This window comes from Tiliqua scincoides, chromosome 15, assembly GCF_035046505.1.
Source record: "Tiliqua scincoides isolate rTilSci1 chromosome 15, rTilSci1.hap2, whole genome shotgun sequence".
In the NCBI taxonomy this organism is placed as follows: Eukaryota; Metazoa; Chordata; class Lepidosauria; order Squamata; family Scincidae; genus Tiliqua; species Tiliqua scincoides.
In genome coordinates, this window is record NC_089835.1 from 979,005 (window position 1) to 1,004,682 (window position 25,678).

Sequence of the window (25,678 nt, forward strand, 5' to 3'; positions counted from 1 at the left end):
GGGTGCGCAGGGGGACCCCGGCGGGCGGGGAGGGCGGGCCGGCCAGCGCTCCGCCCCCCGGGCCTCCCCTCCAGTCACTGCCCCTCCTTCCCCGCGGTGGGGGCAGAGCTCTCTGGCGAGGCCCCGGCGACCTGCAGGGCTTCGCCACCTTCGGGGAGCGGAGACTGGCCGCCGCGTCTTTGGAAAGGCTCCGAGTGCCGAGACCTCCGCTGGCCTCCTGCCCCTTTCGGCCGCAACCCCTCGGAGGGAAGGGGGCCTGCCTTGCCCGCTGCTGCTCTCCAGAACGTGGCCGCGGCTTGGCGGTGCTGTCAGCCGCTTTGGGGGTCTGTGGCAGAAAAGAGGTCGCCCTTCGGCAGTCCTTTCCAGCCGCGCGCCACAGGCAGGGCCTCTGCGAGGGTTTTAGCAGGAGGTACAAAGTTTCTTTGGGGCCCCTTTGCAAAGGCAGAGCCGGGGAGGGTGGTGATGGCAGCCGAATGGGGCAGGGAGGGCAAAACAGGGTGGAGACGGCTGGAGAAGTCTTGGAGCCCAGGGCTGCCCCCCCAGTGAGGGAGGGAGGGAGGAAAACCAAACACATTCCTCAGTCTCTCTAAAATCCTTTCAGTCTAGAAAATCATGCCCAAAATGAGCATCCTCCCATTCCGGCTCCCTCTAGAATGGAAAGTGTGCCAAAACTGGCTTTTTGCAGCTGGGTCTCTGAGCCCCTCTACACTCCTTCACGGTGAGGCATCCCACAAGCCCAAGAGCTCCTGTAGCAGGCCAGCTTCCTCCCAGATCTGACACTGTCATGCATCCATTCCTCAGCCCAGCGTATATGGCTTGCCAGCAGCTACAGCCGCGTGCCCCTGGTAGTGTCCCCAGCATCCCAAGGGTGGCAACAAGGCTGAGTAGATAGGAAAATGTCAGATCCCAGGAAATTTCTGGGCCCCCCTCCTTTTTGATCCTGGGTACAAATTACCCCCTTCTCCTAGGCCCTGCCACAAGGTGCCCAGGAGTTCTGTAAGGAAGCTATGGCTTTGTACAAAAGGAACTTCAAAAGGCAGGTGGTCTTTATGGCTGTAAAATGGGCATTACCCAGTAGTTGGAAAACTAAGGCCTTACCTGCTCAGCTCCAGTGTCCTTTCACTAGTGGCCTTTCCCTGGTTTTTTTAAAAGTGACAGCTTCCATGTCAAAAGCACTGGTGATCTGAAAGGGGGTGGGGCAGAAGAAAGGAGAGCCTAAATTACACCAACATAAGAACATAAAGCTTTTCTGGAAAAGACTGAAGAATCATCTAATCCAGGGGTCCCCAAATTTCTCCATGCCATGACCCACCTTGTGGTATCAGGGAGACTCCAGGAGGCCACCTCCAGGACATACTTGGCCTTGCGTGCAGTCTCTCCTCCACCATTTAGAGTTGGCGTAGTGTAGTGGGTTTTAGGAGGTTCAAAGCTTATCCATTATAGTCAGTGGGTCTTACTCCCAGGCAAGTGTGGATAAGATTGCAGCCGAAGTGGCAAATTAGGGATTTCCCCAACTCAGCCCCTCCCCTCTAGGCCTCAGTCTTCCCATTTTTTGTTATGGGGATAGTACTACTTACCCATCTCACTTTACAGGGTCATTGACAGGACAAGTTCAGGATAAGGCACACTCAAAAAAGTGCTACACTCATCGGAAATATTGTTTATTTTGGAGCACAATCTTTGCTGGAGCATTTGGGGCTCTTCAGTCTAGAAAAAAGGCATTTGAGGGGGGGACATAACTGAGACATACAAAATTGTGAATGGGATGTATAGAGTAAACAGGGACAACACCAGAGCCAGGGAACAGCCATTCAGATTGAGTGTCAGGAGAGTTAGAACAGAAAATATGTCTATGCCCAGTATGTAATTTATCTGTGGAACTCCTTGCCACAGGAGGTGGTGATGTAACCTGGCTAAGATGCTGAGATTGGACAGAATGATGGAGGAAAAGGCCATCACAGGTTACAAACCATGAAGGGAGCAAGCCATGCCCTTGCTTGCAGTCAAAGCCACTCTAGCCTACCACTCTTCTCCCCCACTCCTCTCCTCTCCTATTACAGCACTTAGTTGTAGGCACCCTCATGTATCACAAGGATGCATCCTCACTGTGCAGAGGGATCCAGAGTTCCAGCTTGGTTTTTCCACCAGCACTGCACCCATTTTACAGATGAGGAACTGAAGCAGAGAGCAAACAACCAGAGACTGCTCTGTAGCCGGGGACAGCAGGATGTTGCTCTATGACAGCAGCATAGCTCGTGCAGCCCGATGCTGAGCTCAAAATGATGCCCCAGAAGTGACCTGCCTGGGTTTTAAGAAAGTGAAAATGGGGGGCTCTTCCCTCCAGTAGCTGGCAGCTCGCTTGCACTGCTGCCTCCCCTGCAGGCTCCCCCCATATTAACATCTTATTGGTTCCCTGCTGTATCATAACAACACTTAGGGCTCAATCCTATCCAACTCTCCAGCACCGGTGTAGCCACAATGCAACCCTGAGGTAAGGGAACAAATGTTCCCATACCTTGAGGAGGCCTCTGTGACTGCCTTCCCACTGTAGGATGGCCCGATTGGCACAGTTGCTCTGGCACTGGAAAATTGGATAGGATTTGGCCCTTAATTGGCCCAATTCAAGGTGCTGGTTTTGACCTTTAAAGCCCTATACTACTTTGGGCCAGGGTATCTTAGAGATCCCATACAATCCAGCTAATATTATAATGCCGTTGTACAAATCAAGTTCAAGTTGGCAACCTTCAGTCTCGAAAGACTATGGTATCGCGCTCTGAAAGGTGGAAGGGATTGTCACTCCCGAATCGGCCTTTTCAGCCACACTAGACTATGGAACAGCGTCTAGTGTGGCTGAAAAGGCCGATTCGGGAGTGACAATCCCTTCCACACTGGGAGCAAGTGCAGTCTGTCCCTGGCCTGTCTCCCTGGCTATGGGCCTTCCTTCTTTGCCTCTTCCTTCTTTGCCTCTTTGACTCAGACTGTTGGCCAAGCGTCTCTTCAAACTGGGGAAGGCCATGCTGCACAGCCTGCCTCCAAGGGGGCCGCTCAGAGGCCAGGGTTTCCCACTTGTTGAGGTCCACTCCTAAGGCCTTTAGATGTACAAATCAACGGTTGGAGTATTGTGTCCAGTTCTGGTCGCTGCATCTCAAAAAGGACATAGTGGACATGGAAAAGGTGCAAAAGAGAGCGACTAAGGGCACAATCCTGACCAACTTTCTAACTCTGACATAGCTGTGCCAATGTGGCATGCACTGTATCCCGCAGTGGGGAGGCAGTCAGGGGGGCTTCCTCAAGGTAAGGGCATGTTTGTTGCCTTACCTTGGGGCTGCATTACGGCTAAGTCAGTGCTTGAAACTTGGTTAGGATTGCGCCCTAAGATGATTACTAGGCTGGGGCACCTTCGTTTGGGCCTCTTCAGCCTAAAAAAGAGACGCCTGAGGGGGGACATGATTGAGACATACAAAATTATGCAGGGGATGGACAGAGTGGATAGGGAGATGCTCTTTGGACTCTTCACATAACATCCGAACCAGGGGACATCCACTCAAATTGAGTGTTGGGAGAGTTAGGACAGACAAAAAAAATATTTCTTTACTCAGTATGTGTTCAGTCTGTGGAACTCCTTCCCATAGGATGTGGTGACGGCATCTGGTCTGGATGCCTTCAAAAGGGGATTGGACAAGTTTCTGGAGGAAAAACCTATTACAGATTACATGCCATGATGTGTATGTGCAACCTCCTGATTTCAGAAATGGGCTATGTCAGATGCAAGGGAGGGCACCAGGATGAGGTCTCTTGTTATCTGGTGTGCTCCCCGGGGCATTTGGTGGGCCGCTGTGAGCTACAGGAAGCTGGACTAGATGGGCTTGTGGCCTGATCCAGTGGGGCTGTTCTTATGTTCTTATCTAGATATGGAGACAACAGAGGCAGGGATGCAGGCAAGGTCAAAGGGGGAAGTGGTGTGCAATTGTGTCAGTTGCCCAAGTCTGAGCATAACTACAAAGCCAGTAGAAGTGGGCAGTCCTGTCTCACAGCCGGCTGTTGGTTGGATGCCACTCAGACCGCTGGTGTTGGGTGCCACTCTGGTGGCAAGACAGCCAAGTTTTGTTGCTGTACCCACTAGACGCCTTCTGCCTTTAAGGGGCAGGCACCATGGTTCCTGGCTACTCCACCAGGAGAGCGAGCCACCAAGTTGAGCTCATAAGGAAGGTGCCCAAGCCCAGTAATCATCTTAGTCGCTCTCTTTTGCACCTTTTCCATTTCCACTATGTCTTTTTTGAGATGCGGCGACCAGAACTGGACACAATACTCCAGGTGTGGCCTTACCATAGATTTGTACAATGGCATTATAATACTAGCCGTTTTGTTCTCAATACCCTTCCTAATGAACCCAAGCATAGAATTGGCCTTCTTCACTGCCGCCGCACATTGGGTCGACACTTTCATCGACCTGCCCACCACCACCCCAAGATCTCTCTCCTGATCTGTCACAGACAGCTCAGAACCCATCAGCCTATATGTGGATTTTTTGCCCCAATGTGCATGACTTTACTCTTAGAAAGACAAAGAGTTAGAAAGAGTACACTTACCTTCTCCTTCTCATCCTCCTCCTCTCCTTCTCCAAAACTCAGAGGTCCACTTGCCTTCTCCTCGCCCAGATGCTAAACTCACGGTGCCTTACTGGCACTTTGTTCCCAGACGCACTTGGTGTCCCAAAGGTCCCAGACCCAGAAGTGTCCCTGAGGCCACGCGTCCCAGAGGCAACGCGCGCTTCTGCAGAGGCTTCAGCCGTGTCTTCAGCTGTCTTCAGCTGAAGCTGAAGTCGACACCAAACTTTTCGGAGTGGTGAAGACCAGAAGTGATTGTGAGGAGCTCCAGAAGGATCTCTCCAGACTGGCAGAATGGGCAGCAAAATGGCAGTGTCAGTAAGTGTAAAGACTTCAGCTGTGACTTCCTGGGACTGAAGCACCTCTGCATATCATATCAGAACACACTCTTCCCAAGACTGACTCTTTCAACTCACCCAGCTCAACGTAAACTGCTCCTTGCACACTCTGCATGCTGGCCCTCTGCTCCATAATTATTGGACCCCATAGAATCTGCTCAATGCAGTCCTCTGGGGCAGAGACCATTTGCTGTTGTTGTTGCCTAGCATTGTGGACAGGTTAGTGTTAATGCAGCATTACACCAGCCACCACAGGCCTGGATCTCACTCTTTTGGAAAGCACAGACCAATTTAAGCACTACCTAGACATGTATAGCGCTGTGCTGGAGGGGAGAATTCACTGTCCTACACTGAATGCACACAAACATACACACGCATACATAACAAGCTTATCATAACTACTGACATAACTATACATAGGGGCGTAATAAAAGTTGCACCAGACCTTTTGACCACCAGCTCAGCACTGACTTGCAACAGCAGCTCTCCAGGACTTCAAGCCAGGGGACTTTCCCCAGTCTACCAGGGGTCGAACCTGGGACACTCAGCATGCAAAGCTGGGCTCCACCAGTGAGCCCCAGCCCCTTCCCATCCAAAAGCCAACGTTCTCCCTCACCTGTGTGTCAGCCCACTTCACCCCATCTGCAGTGTGCTGGACATTCCCATAGAAGTGCACGGGGATCATGTACTCGGGGGGGGGGCCTTCTCCCAGGGGTTGCCATAGCGCAGCCAGTCGTCCGCCTCTTCCACCTGCCAGCCCCCAAGGATCTTCTGGTTGAAGATCCCAAACTCATAGCGGATCCCGTAGCTGTAGGCGGCCAGGCCCAGGGTCGCCATGGAGTCCAGTGTTTTGAAATTGAGGAAGATCTGGCGAGGAGATAGGATGTGGTGTCAGCAGTGGCCCCTTTAAGGGTTAAAGCCTGGGCTCTCTGCAGAGGGTGTGCTGCACAGCTGCAGCCACTAGAAGCAATGAATTATCTAGGGATACAAGGAGCACCTGATGCAGGAAGGTTTTGTGGGTTGTAGTGGAGAGAAAGTGGTAGAGGGAGGAGGAGGAGGCTGCCTGGCTGGCTGACGGACGGACCTACTGGACTGCTGACTTACGACTCTGCCTTGTGGACTGACCTTTCGGCTAACTGACTGACTGGCTATTGACTCACGGACCGACCCATGACTCTGCTGACAAACCAACGGATCAGCTACTGACTTACTGGACTTTTGGACTGATTATCTGGCTTGCTGACTAACAGATCACTCAAACAGGCTGAGGAATGCTGGGGAGCTGGGGTGTGCTGCTGTAACTGGAAGGACTGCTGCCTTAGGAACTGGGAGGTGGGGCCCTGTGGGCTGAACAGGCAAGCTACCCTGGTGGTGGAGTCTAGCAGTACTGCAGTAGAGAACTGGGACCATTGTTGGGGAATGAAAGGGGAGCTAAGAAGCTTAGAGTGGGCATAAGTTCTCTAAGTGAGGCTTGGATTGGGAATCTGGCAGAACATCCAGGAAGCAAGCTGGGCCAGGCAGCAGAAGGAGAAGGAGAGTGAGTGCCAAGTGCTAAATGCCCAACACTGAATGGTGGGTGAGAGCCTGGAAGAGGAAGTGTGGGAGGGAGGTGGGCTACAGCAGTGGTTCTAAAAGTTATTAGCACTAGTACTGACTTTTTAGAATAACAATCTGTCAGGACCCACCAGGAGTGACGTCATTAGCCTGGAACTGATGTCACAGCTGGAAGTGACATCATCAGTTTAGGCGTCAAACCTCGGTCATGATCCGTCAAAGGTCCTGCTACACAGCGCGCCTGTGCTGTTCTCTTGCAGAGCTTGGAATTCAAACATTCCAGCTCGGAAGTCAAAGCAGAACCCAGACTTGGATTCTTCGCCAACCACACGGCATCCCCCTCCTTTCCAGCACCCCCACCTGTTCAGGGTGAAGCACCAAGCCTCTCCCCCACTGGGAGCTTGCCCTGCCCAGCAGCTCTGCACCTTGTATTTTCTACTCTGTATTTTCAGTGGCCACTGAGCTAGGTGCTACACAACCCACCGCAAATTGGCTCATGACTCACCTAGCGAGTCCCGGCCCACAGTGTGAGAAATGCTGGGCTAGAGTCTTGGAAGCAAAGTACCAGTACTCTGAGCATGTGCAAACTAGGGGTTTCTCTCCTTCCAGTTGCCACAGAGCTCCCTATTGGTCAAGGCAGCTTAAGTTTCAGCTCAGAAATCCCACACCAAGGTTTGAACCTTATCCCATTCTGGCTTCACCTTTCCTAGTAGTAAGAGCTCTGCTATCACATTCTGTCAAGACCACTGAAGACATTTCATTAGGAAGAAATTTCATTGAACTAACATTATGAACTGACTTTCATTGAACTGACACCAAAAATTTATGAAAAAAGGTAAAAGGTGTTACTGTCAGCTGGTTAAAACTGTTTCCCAACCTGTCCTCAGGGTTAGGGGGGATGCCCAGGTCTCCTGTGCGCAGTTTGCGAGTCAGGTCTTCTATCTGCAGTTGCACTGGAAGAAACCAGGTTAGGAAAGAAAAAAGGATGGAAAAAAGACAATGTTACCAAAAACCATCTCAAATCTCAACATCAAAGCATGAAGAACTGGAGAATTTGCAAAGGGCACATGACTGATACGTCTGCATCAGAACCAGGAGACCCCCACATGGTTATTCCAGTCAAATACGTTCAGCAGGAATCCAGGAAAGGCCCTCCTTGATCTTAAAATTTATCTCTAGCGAGTCTTCAAAAAGCCTTATTCATCAGAAAGCAAAGCAGTCGTTGGAGAATTAGCAAAGAGGTTCTCTAATCCTGGCAAGTCTGACTTCCAGGCAGCTGAAGAAACTCATCCTGACTTGTCTGTCATAAGTGGCAGGAGGACCAAATCTTGCTTCTTTTGGGCAGTCTTGTTTGGAGTTTGGAAATGGGCATGTGAGCCAATTGGGGAAGACTCCACGACTGCACAAGTCATGCCGGCTGAGCAAGAGTCGTCTCTTTTTCTGGAGACTGCCGCTTAAAGGACATGTTCCTGCACATGTTCGGTTAACCACAGCTAACTCACACACACCAAATATTGAACTGCAACAGTGTGCTTTAATATGCAGACAGACAAATACCTAAAGGCAGGACTATCAGCAGATATCAAAACGTTCAGTGATTGGTTTTCAAACTCGGAATGCAACATTTCAACACTTGTTCAGTGCAAGGTAATTCACCTGAGCCCAGCTAGTGCAGGCTATCAAAGGCAGAGCTAAAACCGGTTTGAGAAGCAGCCCCTACGCTCATTCAGGAGAAGCGGCTTTGCTCAAGCCCCACCATCTTGGGATGTGGTTGATGGAATACCACATGCCCACACAAAGCTACACCCACACCTGTAGCAATGAAAAAGAGCCTCTTGGACACTTATTAGAACACACTTAAGAATAGAATACATATACTTCAGCATACACAAGTATATATATTTACATATACTTAACCCATTTCTGCCCAGCCCACAGGTGAACACATTTCATATGCAACGCTGATCAGAAATGGCTATTATGTGGTACCATTAACATGCTGGCAATCCTGGCTTCTCTACGTCCCCTCACCAGGAACAGGCACCCCTAGCAAGACGCCCAGCAGCACACAAACTCGGGACTTGCCCGCCACCATGTTTCCTTTACGCTGGTGTTATGCAGCTGTGACTATTCTTTCGAGAAAGTAAACAGAAAGGATTGATGGGACTGATGAATGCTTTCACCTTAAGATCTCTGTGTTACAGAAACCTGCTGCGTATTTCAGAAATGGGTTCCTACAGACTGATTGTCTAGAGCAGTGTTTCTCAACCAGTGGTACAGGCACCACCAGTGGTACTTGTGGAACCCCTGGACATCTGCCATCCACCAGTGAGACCAGGAATGCAGCACAACAAACAGCAGTCAGTAGGAGGTTCAGCAGCCAGAGCTTCAAATCATGCTTTTTTCCCATGCTTGAAAAAGCTCTCCTGTCCACTTGAGCCTCTTACTGGTGTTTGCTGAGTCGCATCGGGCCTCCAGACCCAGAAGTAACTAGCGATGGCGTCATCACCAGTTACTTCCAGTGGTTCCTCGAATAGGTGGACCATGTGAAGTGGTACAGTGGAGGACAAACAGTGAGAAACTTGATCTAGAGTTTTCAGCAGAAGCAGCAAAGCCCTCAGTTGTTCTTTCAGCTATAAAACATTTTTATCCAATACCAATTTGGACTGTTTAGGTCCAACAACAAGGAGGCTAAAAGGTTATCATTCAGTACATGCTTCTGCCTATTCCAGACACAGAAATACCACTGTGTGCGTTTGTGATCCATTTTGCCTGGGCCTCCAGTTATTTGCTGTAATGTAGGACCACCCTGGAAAAAGATTTCAAAATCACAGTTGTGGTTTCTTTGGTTGAAATTTCATCTCCCATATTAATGGTACCAAATGGTAAAATTCCAGAATAGCTAATAGATTAGGATGCCCTTTTCGTTACTACAGGTGTGAGTACTTGTGCTTGCTAGTATTCTGGCATTTGGTTAGGGTCTTCTCTCTTCCCAGCCACTGCTCCGCATTACCCAGTTGACTTCACCATTCCAATTAAGTAAATGATCTCTGCTGTATCTTTGCACAGACTGAGAATTCAGATCTATTCTGTCCATTTGCAAATTGAGTGGTTTCAGGGAACAGGGTCAGATGGAGCTGTTTGAGCAGCTATGCCTCTGAATTTTAAAAATAAAAATGTGTTCCTAAAGCTGATGGTTCAACACCAGGGACAGCTCTCTTAATTAAAAGGAGCTTTCAAAACCAACCCTTCTTCTCCCTCCTTCTCTCCCACCCACTCTGCTACTCTCTCAGTAAACCTGCAGCGTTATTTTCAGCAGGAGCAAGAACTCAAGACCACGTGGTATTATATCTGTCAAGCTGAGGTGATGCTAGGTCTATGCAGAGGTAAAGTTGAGGCAACTTCAGAAGCATCAAGAAAATGGCTGGAGGACGTCATCCTGGAGAGGAGGGAAACAATCCCCTAGGGGGGACCCCTTCTCTAGGGGATGGGCCCGTATCCGAACGCACTCGGGATACTCCTCGGCGGGAGGGGGGTCGGGGGCTTCTTGTAGTGGGGGATTCGAGTATTAGAAACATAGAGAGGGGGGTTTGTGACAGATGTGAGGACCGCATGGTGACTTGCCTGCCTGGTGCGAAGGTTGCGGACATCACTTCTCGTCTAGACAGGCTAGTAGACAGTGCTGGGGGAGAGGTAGCGGCTGTGGTACATGTTGGCACCAACGACGTGGGCAAGTGTAGCTGGGAGGTCCTGGAGGCCAAATTTAGGCTTTTAGGCAGGAAGCTGAAAGCCAGGACCTCAAAGGTAGCGTTCTCTGAAGTGCTACCTGTTCCACGCGCAGGGCCAGCTAGGCAGGCGGAGATCAGGGGTCTCAATGCGTGGATGAGACGGTGGTGTAGGGAGGAGGGGTTTAGATTCGTTAGGCACTGGGGAACGTTTTGGGACAAGCGGGGCCTGTACAAGAGGGACGGGCTCCACTTGAAGCAGAATGGAACCAGACTGCTGGCGCATAACATTAAAAAGGTGGCAGAGCAGCTTTTAAATTGATCCCTGGGAGAAGGCTGACAGGAGCCGAGGGGCATCCGTTTCGGGACTCCTCATCCCTATGGTATGAGGATGGGGAGGTTAGAGAACAACAAGACAAAGGCAGAGTAGGAGATGAAAGGTAGTGTGATGGGATGTGATAGACGGTTTGGCACACTGAGAGGATGCAGGGACAAAGGAGCGAATAAGCAGCCCATCCTAGGGCATTCCGTGTACAAATGCTTTTATGCGAATGCCCGAAGTCTACGAGCAAAGGTGGGAGAACTGGAATGACTGGTGACAAGGGAAAACATTGACATAGTGGGCATAACGGAAACCTGGTGGAATGCGGAGAATCAGTGGGATACCGCAATCCTGGGCTATAAACTCTACAGGAGGGACAGGTGGGGCGTGTTGGAGGTGGGATAGCCCTTTATGTTAAGGAAGGGATAGAATCCAGCAAAGTAGAGATTGAAGGTGGGTCCGACTCCACTTTAGAATCTCTGTGGGTTAAATTACTAGGCCTCAGGAGTGATGTAATACTGGGGGCGTACTATCGTCCTCCAGACCAGAAAACAGAGGGGGACCTTGAAATGAGGAAACAGATCAGGGAGGTGACAAGGAGGGACAGGGTTGTAATCATGGGGGACTTCAATTATCCTCATATAGACTGGGTCAATTTGTGTTCTGGTCCCAAAAAGGAGACTGAATTCCTTGACATGTTAAATGACTGTGCCTTAGAGCAGCTAGTCATGGAGCCCATCAGAGGACAGGTGACTCTGGATTTAATATTGTGCGGTACTCAGGACCTGGTTAGAGATGTCAATGTTACTGAGCCGTTGGGGAACAGTAATCATGCTGCAATTTGTTTCGACATGCACGTTGGGGAAGAATACCGGGCAAATCTCTCACAAAAACCCTTGACTTCCGACGGGCAGACTTCACCCAAATGAGGAGGCTGGTTAGAAGGAGGTTGAAAGGGAGGGTAAAAAGAGTCCAATCTCTCTAGAGTGCATGGAGGCTGCTTAAAACAACAGTAATAGAGGCCCAGCAAAAGTGTATACTGCAAAGAAAGAAGGGTTCCACTAAATCCAGGAGAGTGCCCACATGGCTAACCAGCCAAGTTAGAGAGGCTGTGAAGGGCAAGGAAGCTTCCTTCCGTAAATGGAAGTCTTGCCCTAATGAGGAGAATAAAAAGGAACATAAACTGTGGCAAAAGAAATGTAAGAAGGTGATACGGGAGGCCAAGCGAGACTATGAGGAATGCATGGCCAGCAACATTAAGGGGAATAATAAAAGCTTCTTCAAATATGTTAGAAGCAGGAAACCCGCCAGAGAAGCGGTTGGCCCTCTGGATGGTGAGGGAGGGAAAGGGGAGATAAAAGGAGACTTGGAGATGGCAGAGAAATTAAATGAGTTCTTTGCATCTGTCTTCACGGCAGAAGACCTCGGGCAGATACCGCTGCCCGAACGGCCCCTCCTGACTGAGGAGTTAAGTCAGATAGAGGTTAAAAGAGAAGATGTTTCAGACCTCATTGATAAATTAAAGATCAATAAGTCACCGGGCCCTGATGGCATCCCCCCAAGAGTTATTAAGGAATTGAAGAATGAAGTTGCAGATCTCTTGACTAAGGTATGCAACTTGTCCCTCAAAACGGCCACGGTGCCAGAAGATTGGAGGATAGCAAATGTCACGCCTATTTTTAAAAAGGGAAAGAGGGGGGACCCGGGAAACTATAGGCCGGTCAGCCTAACATCCATACGGGGTAAGATGGTGGAATGCCTCATCAAAGATAGGATCTCAAAACACATAGACGAACAGGCCTTGCTGAGGGAGAACCAGCCTGGCTTCTGTAAGGGTAAGTCTTGCCTCACAAACCTTATAGAATTCTTTGAGACGGTCAACAGGCATGTGGATGTGGGAGAACCCGTGGACATTATATATCTGGACTTTCAGAAGGCGTTTGACACGGTCCCTCACCAAAGGCTACTGAAAAAACTCCACAGTCAGGGAATGAGAGGACAGGTCCTCTCGTGGATTGAGAACTGGTTGGAGGCCAGGAAGCAGAGAGTGGGTGTCAATGGGCAATTTTCACAATGGAGAGAGGTGAAAAGCGGTGTGCCCCAAGGATCTGTCCTGGGACCGGTGCTTTTCAAGCTCTTCATAAATGACCTGGAGACAGGGTTGAGCAGTGAAGTGGCTAAGTTTGCAGACGACACCAAACTTTTCCAAGTGGTGAAGACCAGAAGTGATTGTGAGGAGCTCTGGAAGGATCTCTCCAGACTGGCAGAATGGGCAGCAAAATGGCAGATGCGCTTCAATGTCAGTAAGTGTAAAGTCATGCACATTGGGGCAAAAAATCAAAACTTTAGATATAGGCTGATGGGTTCTGAGCTGTCTGTGACAGATCAGGAGAGAGATCTTGGGGTGGTGGTGGACAGGTCGATGAAAGTGTCAACCCAATGTGCGGTGGCAGTGAAGAAGGCCAATTCTATGCTTGGGATCATTAGGAAGGGTATTGAGAACAAAACGGCTAGTATTATAATGCCGTTGTACAAATGTATGATAAGGCCACACCTGGAGTATTGTGTCCAGTTCTGGTTGCCGCATCTCAAAAAAGACATAGTGGAGATGGAAAAGGTGCAAAAGAGAGCGACTAAGATGATTACGGGGCTGGGGCACCTTCCTTATGAGGAAAGGCTACGGCGTTTGGGCCTCTTCAGCCTAGAAAAGAGACGCCTGAGGGGGGACATGATTGAGACATACAAAATTATGCAGGGGGTGGACAGAGTGGATAGGGAGATGCTCTTTACACTCTCACATAATACCAGAACCAGGGGACATCCACTAAAATTGAGTGTTGGGCGGGTTAGGACAGACAAAAGAAAATATTTCTTTACTCAGCGTGTGGTCGGTCTGTGGAACTCCTTGCCACAGGATGTGGTGCTGGCGTCTAGCCTAGACACCTTTAAAAGGGGATTGGACAAGTTTCTGGAGGAAAAATCCATTATGGGGTACAAGCCATGATGTGTATGCGCAACCTCCTGATTTTAGAAATGGGTTATGTCAGAATGCCAGATGCAAGGGAGGGCACCAGGATGAGGTCTCTTGTTATCTGGGGTGCTCCCTGGGGCATTTGGTGGGCCGCTGTGAGATACAGGAAGCTGGACTAGATGGGCCTATGGCCTGATCCAGTAGGGCTGTTCTTATGTTCTTATGGCCCCCCTTTAAATGCAAGAAGGCAGCACAGACCATGTGCAGAGATGAGCTTTACCAAACTGCATCAAGTAGCATACCTTTACAATCCAGAGACGTGGCCCAAATTGGACATAGACACTTTTAACAAACTGTACAGGAGGAGGCTGAACGACCTTCAAAGCCATCAAGTAATAGGCTTTAGAGCAGACAAGTGGCTCTCAGTGGTGCCAAGGGAAGCAGAGAGTGGCACCAAAATTCTTAGCGTAAGAAAGCAGTTACAGTGTATTGTGCAATTCTAACAAGATGAATAGGGATTAAATGGTCTTGCACTTAACACACACACACACACACACACACACAAAACCCCTTGCTTTATACAAGAGGCAAGGACTGCAGCCAAAACGGCAACATGAGCCGTTGTGGATGATCTGAGTCAGAGCACCGATCAACATTTACAATTAAGGCCACACACGTTTCCTAAAGCAAGTTTCAATACTGTTCCTGGTTCCAGACACGGCACAATGACATCTGCCACTCCCGTCTTCACAGCTAAAAGCCCCAGCACCGCCTGTCCCACAGTACCAAGCAGTATCCTTTTCCCAGCAATTGCATACACTGAGTGCCAAGGCCCAAGCTAACCCGACACCCTCAAGTACTTGAAGATGTCAGAGGCCTACAGTGAGAATTTCCCTTCTTGAGAGTGGCATCAACAACCCTCACCACCTCCGAGACTTGATCTTAGCTCTGACGAATTCATTTAGTACCATTAAAGAGGGAACGGTGGTGAGTTGGCTTATAGGGCTTGGCTGTGACAGAGTTACTTGCTTTCAAACAAGGCTGCCTGGGGCAGTGGGGAGGGGGAGAACGGGACTCCTAGTGTTGTCCGATAGCAAGGGATCTGCAAAGCTAACAAGAGACCCTGCTGATTAGAGTTCACTGGCCAATTGAGTAGCAAGTTTTCATTCCCCTCTGCCTCAAAGGACTTTAGCACTTCCACTCTGCCTGTGGAGGACACTGTTTCAGTCAAACAGGACAGGGAAGCTGGGATGGAGCACAAGTCACTCCAAGCAGAGACACAAATGTTACCTACTTCAGTAACAGAAAGAAAAGGTCACAATAACCCAAGCCTTTGAAAGCACACGTTTTAAACGCCTCAGACACACAGGAGCTCAACACGGTCTTTGGAATCAGCAATGACATGAACCAACAAGAGAGGGCAAGAACTGCGATTTACCTATATAAGCTCTCTCTTGCTCACGGGTGAGCCCAGGAGGGATGACTGTGGGCATGGTGTCCTGGTTCCACCTGCTACGCTTCCTCTTCTTATTAGGGAAATCTATGGATAGAAGGATCTCTTTAGGAACAGTTCATTCATCTTCCTAAAGCTCTGGTGCTCCGGTTCCAGGACACAATTAGCCTGCCTTTCAAAACAGAAACCTGGAGTTACACTGATCCTGCTGGAGGCACAACGCAGACACCTGGAAACTTGTTTGAAGCTCCCACTTCATTCAAAGCTAAGCAGCAAAAAAACGTGCCTCTGGAGCAATGATTTTCAACCTTTTTCATCTCATGGCAAACTGACAAGGACCAGGGGTGTCAAACTAATTTCATACCAAGGGCCGAACAGCATTCATGATGCTGAATGAGGGCCAAAAGTGATGTCATTAGGCAGGAAGTGATGTCATTAAACAGGTCATAACCAAAAAGAAGCACTTTTTCTCATTAGCTGCAAACAACAGAAGAGAAAATACACAAATCTTGATCATATTTCAAGATATGGGAGAGCCCAGTTTTCATGTGGGCTACCCTTATAGCAGTAACATCTCAGCACTGCTCAGCAGCTGAGATCCCGAGGGCCAAATAGGAAGTTTCCATGGGCTGCATCCGGCCCCCAGACCTTATGTTTGACACCCCTGGACAAGATACTAAAATTGTCAAGGCACACCATCAGTTTTTGGACAACTGACAAGGCACACCATGCTGTTGGTGGGGGGCTTGTATCCTCCAATGCTCCTACTAATAAATGACCTTCCACCAAACTCCTGCAACACACCTGGAGACCATTCATAGCACACCAGTGTACCACGGCACAGTGGTTGAAACTGGCTGCTCTAGAGAGAGACATAGCCCTATGATTTTCACAATGGAGAGAGGTGAAAAGCGGTGTGCCCCAAGGATCTGTCCTGGGACTGGTGCTTTTCAACCTCTTCATAAATGACCTGGAGACAGGGGTGAGCAGTGAGGTGGCAAAGTTTGCAGATGACACCAAACTTTTCTGAGTGGTGAAGACCAGAAGTGATTGTGAGGAGCTCTGGAAGGATCTCTCCAGACTGGCAGAATGGGCAGCAAAATGGCAGATGCGTTTCAATGTCCGTAAGTCTAAAGTCATGCACATTGGGGCAAAAAATCAAAACTTCACATATAGGCTGATGGGTTCTGAGCCATCTGTGACAGATCAGGAGAGAGCTCTTGGGGTGGTGGTGGTGGTGGACAGGTCAATGAATGTGTCGACCCAATGTGCAGCGGCAGTGAAGAAGGCCAACTCTATGCTTGAGATCATTAGGAAAAGTATTGAGAACAAAGCAGCTAATATTATAATGCCGTTATACAAATCACCATCCAGAGGGCCAACCGCTTCTCTGGTGGGTTTCCTGCTTCTAACATATTTGAAGTTTTATTATTCCCCTTAATGTTGCTGGCCATGCATTCCTCATAGTCTCTCTTGGCCTCCCATATCACCTTCTTACATTTCTTTTGCCACAGTTTATGTTCCTTTTTATTCTCCTCATTAGGGCAAGACTTCCATTTACGGAAGGGCTTCCTTGCCCTTCACAGCCTCTCTAACTTGGCTGGTTAGCCATGCGGGCACCCTCCTGGATTTAGTGGAACCCTTCTTTCTTTGCGGTATACACCTCTGCTGGGCCTCTATTACTGTTGTTTTAAGCAGCCTCCATGCACTCTGGAGAGATTGGACTCTTTTTACCCTCCCTTTTCAACCTCCTTTTAACCAGCCTCCTCATTTGAGGGAAGTCAAGGGTTTTTTTGAGAGATTTGCCCGGTATTCTTCCCCCGACGTGCATGTTGAAACGGATCACAGCATGATGACTGTTCCCAGTTCTGGCAGGCTTCCCTGGGAGTAAGCCCCACAGCCTCCAGTGGGCCTGACTTCCAAGGAGACCAGCCTGGGCTGGGGCTCTCAGTTTCCCCGTCCTATCCACCCCTGTGTGTGTGTGCAGGGGCATCGGCAGGGACACACACACACACCCCTCAAAGAGGAAGCAGGGAGGGGTGCTGCAGCTGACACTCCTGCTTCGGGGGCAGGAATTCTCCTTCTGCCTGGGACGGTCCCCTCCCAGCCCACACTGGGGCATCTGCTGGGTTCTCTCCTCCACACTTCCTCTCTCTTGCCCTTTTTGGAAGTCAAGGTGCTGGAGGACCAGGAGGGGCCATGGGAGGGTAGGTGGAGGTGAGTGTCCCTGCACTGCTGCCTCAGACCAGCACCTGATGCGGCCTCAGTGGTGGGCCAGCCCCCTCTGAGCAGAAGAAAGGCACCATAGCAAATGGAGTGCAGTAACTCACCTGGGTTCTGCAGGGGTGACCAATACAGTTAAGTTAGGCCCAGGCTGGGCTCCAGCCTCCAAGTGGAGGGGCCCTGTATGGTTCTCCTGTGGGGCTGGGCTTGCTTGCATCTGTAGGCATCTCCAGCCCTTGGACAGGGGGAAGCGTGTGCTGTTGACACCTCTGAAAGCTTGCTAAAAACCAGATAACGTGCCTGAATTCTTACCAGGCGAAACCAAGTGTCTCCAACACTTAGATGCTTTCTCTTGCCTGCCAGGGTGGCCCAAGTCCTTCTGCCACAAGGGTGTATGCCAAATGAGTCTCCTCTCACTAACACCTCCATAACATAGCAGCAGAGGCAGAGAAGCGCAATTGCGCCAGCCCACATCTGGAGCAACTCTCTCTTTTGGGCTCGTTCCCTGGTCAACAGCGTGAGGCTTTCAGCTCACTGCACTTGGAGCCCTGGCTCCAGCTCTGTGCTCGGAAGTAGATCTAGATTCTGTGCACTCCAGAAGCATCCCATCTTGGCCTCACTTCAGGAGTTAGGGGAAGGATCATTTCTTAGTTGGGCCATTGGGGGATGTGAGCCCCCCACCAACAGTATGGTGTGCCTTATCTAAAAACTGATGATGTGCCTTGACAATCTTAGTACCTTGTCAGTGTGCTGTGAGAAGAAAAACGTTGAAAATCACTGCCTTAGACAAATGGGGGAATGGACCAGGTTGTCTTGTGACTGGCCAGGGGGCAGCCTGGCCTACAGGAGGTGACGCGCTCCCACCCTTCTTTGTTGTCAAAAAGGACGCAGGCCCAGCACACATCTTTCTTCCTCATTTTATTTGATCAACATGAACGTTTTGAAACACACAAGTGGTCCTGTTTGGTCTGCATGTTGGGGCTCTTTCAGGATGTCCACTGGGACAGGTTGGAGACCTCCTGGTTCCAAAAATCGTCATCCTGCAAGACAAAGCAACAGCGCTCAAGCAGAGCAGGAGGCTGGTTGGCAGCTTTGCTGCCAAGACTGAACCCAGGGGCTCCAAGCCTTGCCAGGGCAGGGCCCCCCAGGGCTCAGCACTACAAGCTGAGGGCTGGAGCCAGGGGTGCAGGTGAAGCGTTTCCCACCGTTGTATCAGTGTGGGTCAAACTCCTGTAAAAGGCACAAGGGTGCCCTTGCAAGATCCCACTTCTAAACTGCAAGACGAGATGGCTCAAGAAACAGATGGGCTGACAGACGTCCCCTAACCCCAGGGAGAGGCTGTGAAGAGGGAAATGCACTCTGCACATGCTCAATGGCACCGTTTGTACTTTACATGCCCCAGGGCTGAGTCGGTGAACATGCTCCCACTGGTGCTGGCCACATTTTGGACAGGTGGCAGGGCCTCTCTGCGCATCCATGGATGCAGCATCTCTTCTGAGCCAGTTCTTGGGCCCTGTTTGCAGATGGTGAGGTTTGGGGCAGGGAAGGTCACACAATGTGCTGGGGGTCTGTGGCTGCTGATCCCTTCATTGGTGGTCTCACTGCCTACTCACTTGAGCTGGGAAGGGTCACTGCATTACAGAGGAATGTTTCTTGACAAACCTGCCACAGATGCTCAATAGCCCCAGCTCTGTTCTCCACGGAGGTCTCTCCATCAGTATCTAGGTAGGCAGCAGGCCTGATTTGGGAAGGCCATGAAAAGGAAGAGCTCAGAGATGTGTCCTGATTTGCGAAAAGGCCACTTCTTTTTCTTGTGGCTTCCCCAAAGACACTTGGGTGCCTGGAATCTTCCACAGAGAGCTCCTTGATTGCTGGCCTCTTCTTCTTGGTTCTCATCTTGTCGCAGTCTGATCTGTCAGGCAAAAGTCCTGCAGAACATAAAACCAGAAAGTGGCTTCCACAGCATGATGCCCCACCCACTCAAAGACAGTTTCCTTGCTCCATGAACTTGCAACCACAAGAACGTTCAAACAGCGCCCAGGCTCAGGTCAACCAGTGAGCCTATCAGGCAACAACCACATACTTCCCTCAGAATTCTCCTGTGACCCCATATCAGCAGCTTTTTCACTAAGATCATCTGGCGAAGCCCTGCTTTGGATTGCTTTGCTTTTTGAGACCAGATTGGCATCATTTAGTAGCAGATCCTCTCTCTTCTGTGTGAGACCTACCCTTGTCTGCTCTGTATAGCATAATTTAGGAAACATAAAATCTGTTAGTGGCCATATTAGTGTATTAAAAGAAAAACCCACAACCCACAGTGGGGCCGTGTCTTTACTAGGATCAAACAGGAGCAGAATATCAGATAGCAGGCTTACAAGCTCGATCAGAGTCTTCAATAGGCTATACAGGAAGCAAAAGAAGGGGAGAATGATGAAGAATCCTATAGGACTGAAACACCTGCTGTTCTGCTTGGTCCTAATACATTTTGGATTGGAGAGCTAGGAAACAGTTTAAATCTAGATGTTCTTTTCCATTCAGGCTTTGGGAGTTTGAGGGACTCATTTGCTTTCTGCTGCCATTTCCATGGCTGTTGTCGCTTTAAATCTTTTCTTGCTCTTCTGTGGTGTTTGTATGATGTTAGGATCATTGGCCACTTTGGGAACTAATAAATCCAAACATTAGCTAAGATTTAACAAATGGGGACCACCAACCAGCATTGTCCTGTGTTTAACCAAATAATTCTTTAAATTACATTGTAACCCAGTGGTTCCCAAACGTTTTTGTCAGGTGACTCCCTTTACCTACTCGGCCATTGGCTGCAGCTCCCCGTTAGGGCTACATTATAAAGGGCGGTGGGTTTTTCCACAAGCCACAGCTAACAGTTTGAGAACTACTGATTGTAACCCAATAGTGCCCCCTGCTGAAAACCGAAGTAATAGTCACATGATGCATCTTGGCCTATGCTGAGCTGCCCCCTGAAGGATGAATGCCCTGGCCCCTGTCAAGCATATTCTGCTTCCAAGATTCGTAGAGGCACACAACCAACCCCAGTCCTTGGCCTTCACCATGCCTTGGGATCCAATGTAAGGAACGATCTGCTGTTGGGGTGTTTGCAGGATTAATTGTGAGCCCAGAGAATCCAGATCAAGCTGTGTGGAATTCAGAAAGGGTGAGGAAGCAGGCAGTTAATACCTGTCTTTGCTCCTCTCTATGTCCAAAGGAACCTGAAGACATTTTATTCTTCAGCATTGCAAATACCAGCTGGGTGTTGAGTGTTGTGTACATGAAATTAGGATGGATTTCATCTCTTGGGGAAAAACTGCAAATCACTCGGGACAATGTTGGAGAGGCACTGAGGCTTGGAGGCTAAAGGGCTTGCCCACAGGAACTGTAGAGCTAAAAGGAAGCTCCCTCTGCAGTGGGCAGGAGGACTACAGACCTCTGGGAGACTGCTCTCCTCCATCCCAGGACTAATACCCCTGCAAAGGGAACACCATCCTGGCTCCCTGCTCCCATCTTTGACCAGAAGAAGCTCTCACTTGCCAGGTGAGCCTTCCTCTCACTGTCAGGTGCTTGGGGACTGCAGACCTGAAGTATGCTTTGCCATCAGCCTGAGGGCAGTACAGTAGTCTGATAGTTCTGTGAATGCACATTAAGTTATCATCATATTCAACCGATAGCAAGCTACTGGAAGGAGCTTTGGCTCAAAAGGTGGGGTGTGAATATTCCAAATAAGGCCTCACAAGAAAAAATGTGACAGAGGAGGCAAATTGCTGGAGACTCAGCTCCTTATTATTAATTATTATTAAGCATATTTATATACCACTATTCAACAAAATGATAGTTCACAAAGCTGTCTACATAGCTAAAGAAATAGTTACCTGTCCACAAAGGGCTTACAATCTAAAAAAATCTCATCCCTATAACATTTCCAGATCTCTCTCTCTCTCTCTCTCTCTCTCTCTCTCTCACACACACACACACACACACACACACACACACACACACACCTTCTCTACAGCTGTCTTTGTTTCCTTGGCCCAAATCTGCAGAACTGATAAAGGAGCATGATGGCTTCTGGTCAACAGGGCTTAAGGCACAGTTTGTGCTTAGCTGCTCTGCCTCATCCTTTTTAGGCAATGGCTACAGAAAAGAAAGAGACCCAAATTACATCAGATCTTCAATAGTGTTAAAACTCATCAGACCTAGGCCAGCATTTCTCAACCAGGAGTACTTGTACCACTGGTGGTACTTGAGGTGGTACCCAGTGGCACTTGTGGGACCCCCCCAGACCCCTGCCACCTGGTATTGAGACCAGCAACACAATGTAACAAACAGTGGTAGGAGGTTCGGCAGACAGAGCTGCAGTGTGTGCTTTTTGCACACTCAAAAAAGCCCTCCCATCCTCCCTGAGCCTCTTGCCAGTGTTTGGCCTCTCAATCTGGAAGTAACTGGCGATGACATCATTGTCAGTTACTTCTGGTGGTACTTCCAATAGGTACAAAGTGGTACAGCAGGGGACAAACATTGAGAAATGCTGGTCTAGCCTATTGTTGCTGGTCTAGACTAACAGTAACAATTAACAGAAACAATTTTACAATTGGTTTCTTGTAAAAGCCTTTAGTTAGGCCTGACCTGACAAAGATTTCAGAGAGTAACAAGGCTGCATCTCATCTATCTCCACAACAATCCCTTGAAGCCAGTCAGGACTTTACCATATCTCTTTGGTGGGAGGAGAATATGAGGCTGAACACATTAACTGGCCAAGATCACCCCATAAGCCCAAGACTGAGCTGGGACTGAGTCTGGTCTCCCAGACCACAAGGGCACCACACATCAACACAGCTAAAGACATTTGACTATAGAATGGGCTGTGTGGAGCTCTGAGGATATCATTAGGATAAATAAATTCAGGGGGGAAATATGGACTTTCCAACTCAGATCGCTAAGCAGAAGGCAGATGAAGGTGACACAAGGACCCTAGGGCAGGCGCCAAGAGTGCTTAGGGAGAGAGAGACTCTTACCTTTCTGATGTCACACACACTGCTGGCTCTCCATCGCTTGAGAGCGACTTTGCTGATGGTCTCCTTGACTGTTACCTGGAGCTCCTGGGTATCAGCAACCTACAGACAAATTGTACGTATTATGCCCTAGCAAAGGCAGACATGGGCCTTTGCCCCCCCTTTCATACCCTTTCAGTGAGAAAACTGAACATGTGGGAGGACACTGAAGGTGACCACTGCAAGAAAAGGAGTCCTTTGGAAGCTTGCCTCATTCAGTTTGCTCCTGTGCCTCTAATGAGCGACTGGGCCTCATCTGACTGGTCGTCCCCCCTTCCCACCAGTATAGTTTTGCATTCTGAGTGTTGTAGCACCTATCTCTAGCGCTAGTTCACTAGTTCGTGAGCTAGTTCAAGAAATTGGTTTAGAAAACCTTGCTACACTTATACTAATACCTTCATTTATAGGCCACCAACCCAGTGCCTCAAATATGACAATATCTGTAATGAAAAATCACCTGTAAACTCTGGAGGCACCTCCCTCTGAATTCGCTGTTGGTACTGCTGGAAACTATGCTGGAAATGGCATCTACCATGATGGGCAAAGAGTGTGCCAGTTTCTCCTGTTCCTGTGAAGATCCAAGAGCATTTCCTGGTATCTGGATGCCTCACAAGGCAAAATCCCACCCCCACTGCTTCTTACGGACACTTCTTATGTGATGCAGGACCAGGCATCACATAAATCTCCAGAGCAGAACTTAATTTGAATTGTTGCTCTCCTGACCCTAACAATTCAGATCTCACCTGTGCCTCTCTGCTGTGCTGCTCCAGGATCTGATTGACCACTGTGTGGATGGCGCCTTTCACAGCCTGCTCGCTGCACTGGAGAATAGGGTAGAGATTGGCCAGAATCATTCGCTGGTCCCCTGCACAACACAAGGAGTGGATATGCCAAAAGGTTAAATCCAGGAAAAGAGCAGGGAGTCCAAAATTATTAAGCTGCAAAGACCAAATGGAAGAGTGAGGGCAAGAGATGTGTGTCAAAACCCACTGCAAGATATATCTTAATAAAATAGAGCACTTGCAGTTTTGCCTTATCTATAGGATAAATGGCAGAAAGTAGGTAAGGTGAAGGAACTGCTTCAGAGAATAGGGTTACCGGGGCACATGGCAGGAGCCCCCCCCTCCGATCCTGGCTGAACCACTCCATCTCTTCATTGGCTGAGGCAGGGCTCACCACAACTTGAAAAACTTGAGTCACTGTAACAACACAGGCCACAGCATCCAGTGAGATTCTTCTGGGAACCCTCCAAGGCCCCCGGGGGAAGAAATGTCTACAAGGGCATTTCCTTGTTCCTCCCCCTTCCAAGGCCAATATGGCCAGATGCTCCTAGAACAGCATTTCTCAACCTTTGTTCCCCACTGTACCACTTCTAATGGTCCATCTATTGGAAGTACCACTGGAAGTAACTGGCGAAGATGATATTGCCAGTTCCTTCCAGATTGGGAGGTCAGACACAAAGTGACAAACACCAGTAAAGAGGCTCAGGGCATACAGGACGGCTTTTTCAAGCATGCAAAAAGTGCACTCTGAAGCTCTGCCAAGCCAAGCCTCCTACTCCTGCTTGCCACATTGCACTGCTGGTCTCGCTGCCAGGTGGTAGGGTTTTGGGGGTCTCACAAGTACCACTGGACTCCACCTCAACTACCACCAGTGAGACTAGTACCACTGGTTGAGAAACACTGTCATAGAAGGCATGACCTCTGTCCTATTGGCCTGTGGGCCTAAGTGCCTGGACCCTTTCTCCTCCCTCACCACCCCATCCCAGTGGCCAGGAGATGTTCCTGGGCAGTAGGACCTCTGTCACTTGGGAGTATTGTCCCTTGCCAGATCAGAAAGGGGAGGAACTTCCCTGTCCCACTACTGTGAAGCCTGTCAATGCACAGAGGCCCCAGGCTTGTTGGTACTCCAAAGTTCAGCACTCCCTGGTGCATGATCTGGAACAGGGGTGCCCAAACCCTGGCCCAGGGGCCATTTGAAGCCCTCGAGGATTCCCAATCCAGCCCACAGGGAGTCCCCAGTCTCCAATGAGCCTGGCTCTCTGGAGACTTGCTGGAGTCCATGATGGCCCGACACAACTGCTCTCAGCATGAGGGTGAATGTTCGACCTCTCACCTGAGCTGTGGAATGAGGACTCCCTCCACTACTTGCTGTTTCACATCTGTGATATAGCCGTGGCAGTGAAGGAAAGGCTGGCCTTGAGTTACTGCAAGACCTTCATTCATTCATATAAGTTCCATCTCTAATATACTCATTTATGTAAATTTAAGTATATTTATTCAAATTGGAAATGTAAATTAATTCTTTTTTTCCTGGCCCCCAATACATGGTCAGAGAGATGATGTGGCCCTCCTGCCAAAATGTTTGGACATCCCTGATCTGGGATATGTGATAGGGACCAACCTCAGTCTGTTGCAACCTGAAAGCAGGAAAAACTTTTAAAAAGAGAGAAAAACACAACAAGAGAATGTCTTGTTCCTCTCTCAACTCAGTTAATTCCCCGAAGCAGAGACATTCAAGTGGGAGAAGTATGGGCCCAGTCCTGACCAACTTTCCAGCACTGGTGCAACTGAAATGCAACCCCAAGGTAAGGAATTGAATATTCCCATACCTTGAGGTGGTCTCTGCTTCCCCACTTTAGGATGCAGTGCACACCCCATTGGTGTGCTAAACCAGGCTTGGAAAACTGGATAGGATTGGGCCCTATGTCTCCCTGTTCATTCTTTTTGAAGACCTTTAAACATTACACAAAAAGGACACTTAGAACAAAAATAAATTGTAGATAACCTGTGTAATGACACAAAATAGGTGCCTCCAAGCAGGACCTACAACCCTTCACAGACAGTTATCTCTTCTACAGCAGAAACATGTTCAGAGCTCACGGCACTGCCAACTCACACGACCTTTTGGGCTCAGGCTCCCTGGGCTCTGAATGCACAAATACCTGTTTTCGTTTTAACAAAAGACTTCTATATGCCCTGCGCGGCCCCAGCATGTGTACTAAAAATCACATGCACATAGAGTTTGTGCTCTACATTAAATATGGCCCTCAGCCTTGATGAAAATTGAATATAACAATTTATAATAATGTACAGAGAGAGAGAGAGAAACTGTACAGAAACTGTAGCCTGGCTGGTCCTGAAATGGATCAGAGTAGCCAAGGAAGAGAAAAAGCAGCAACGTCTGTTCCTGAGCATCTGGGTTGTGTTTGTGGCTGGCGTGAAGCCTGTATCTGGCATCAGGTTTTGCTGTACCTGGGAAATAGAAGACACCACATGGCATTTCGTTTAGATAACAAAAGACAGGGATGAGCTAAGAAACTGGGTGATATTTTGTCAGAGGTGTTTCTTTCCATCAAATAAACTGTCTGATGGAGAATGAAGTCCCCACTCATGCACACACACCTATTTTTTTACATATTATAT

General features: G+C 49.1%; 1 protein-coding gene across 1 annotated transcript in view; it reads right to left on the reverse strand.

Moving 5' to 3' along the window:
• Positions 1–18,179: 18,179 nt before the first annotated feature.
• Positions 18,180–25,678, reverse strand: part of TOP6BL (TOP6B like initiator of meiotic double strand breaks) — a 32,309-nt gene continuing 24,810 nt past the window's right edge. Inside the window, exons 10-14 of the mRNA XM_066610378.1 lie at positions 25,370–25,507; positions 22,997–23,118; positions 22,711–22,821; positions 22,218–22,316; positions 18,180–18,233 (exon numbers count right to left, since the gene is read on the reverse strand). Coding sequence (XP_066466475.1) covers positions 18,180–18,233; positions 22,218–22,316; positions 22,711–22,821; positions 22,997–23,118; positions 25,370–25,507 — 524 coding nt within the window. The remainder of the gene's footprint in view (positions 18,234–22,217; positions 22,317–22,710; positions 22,822–22,996; positions 23,119–25,369; positions 25,508–25,678) is intronic.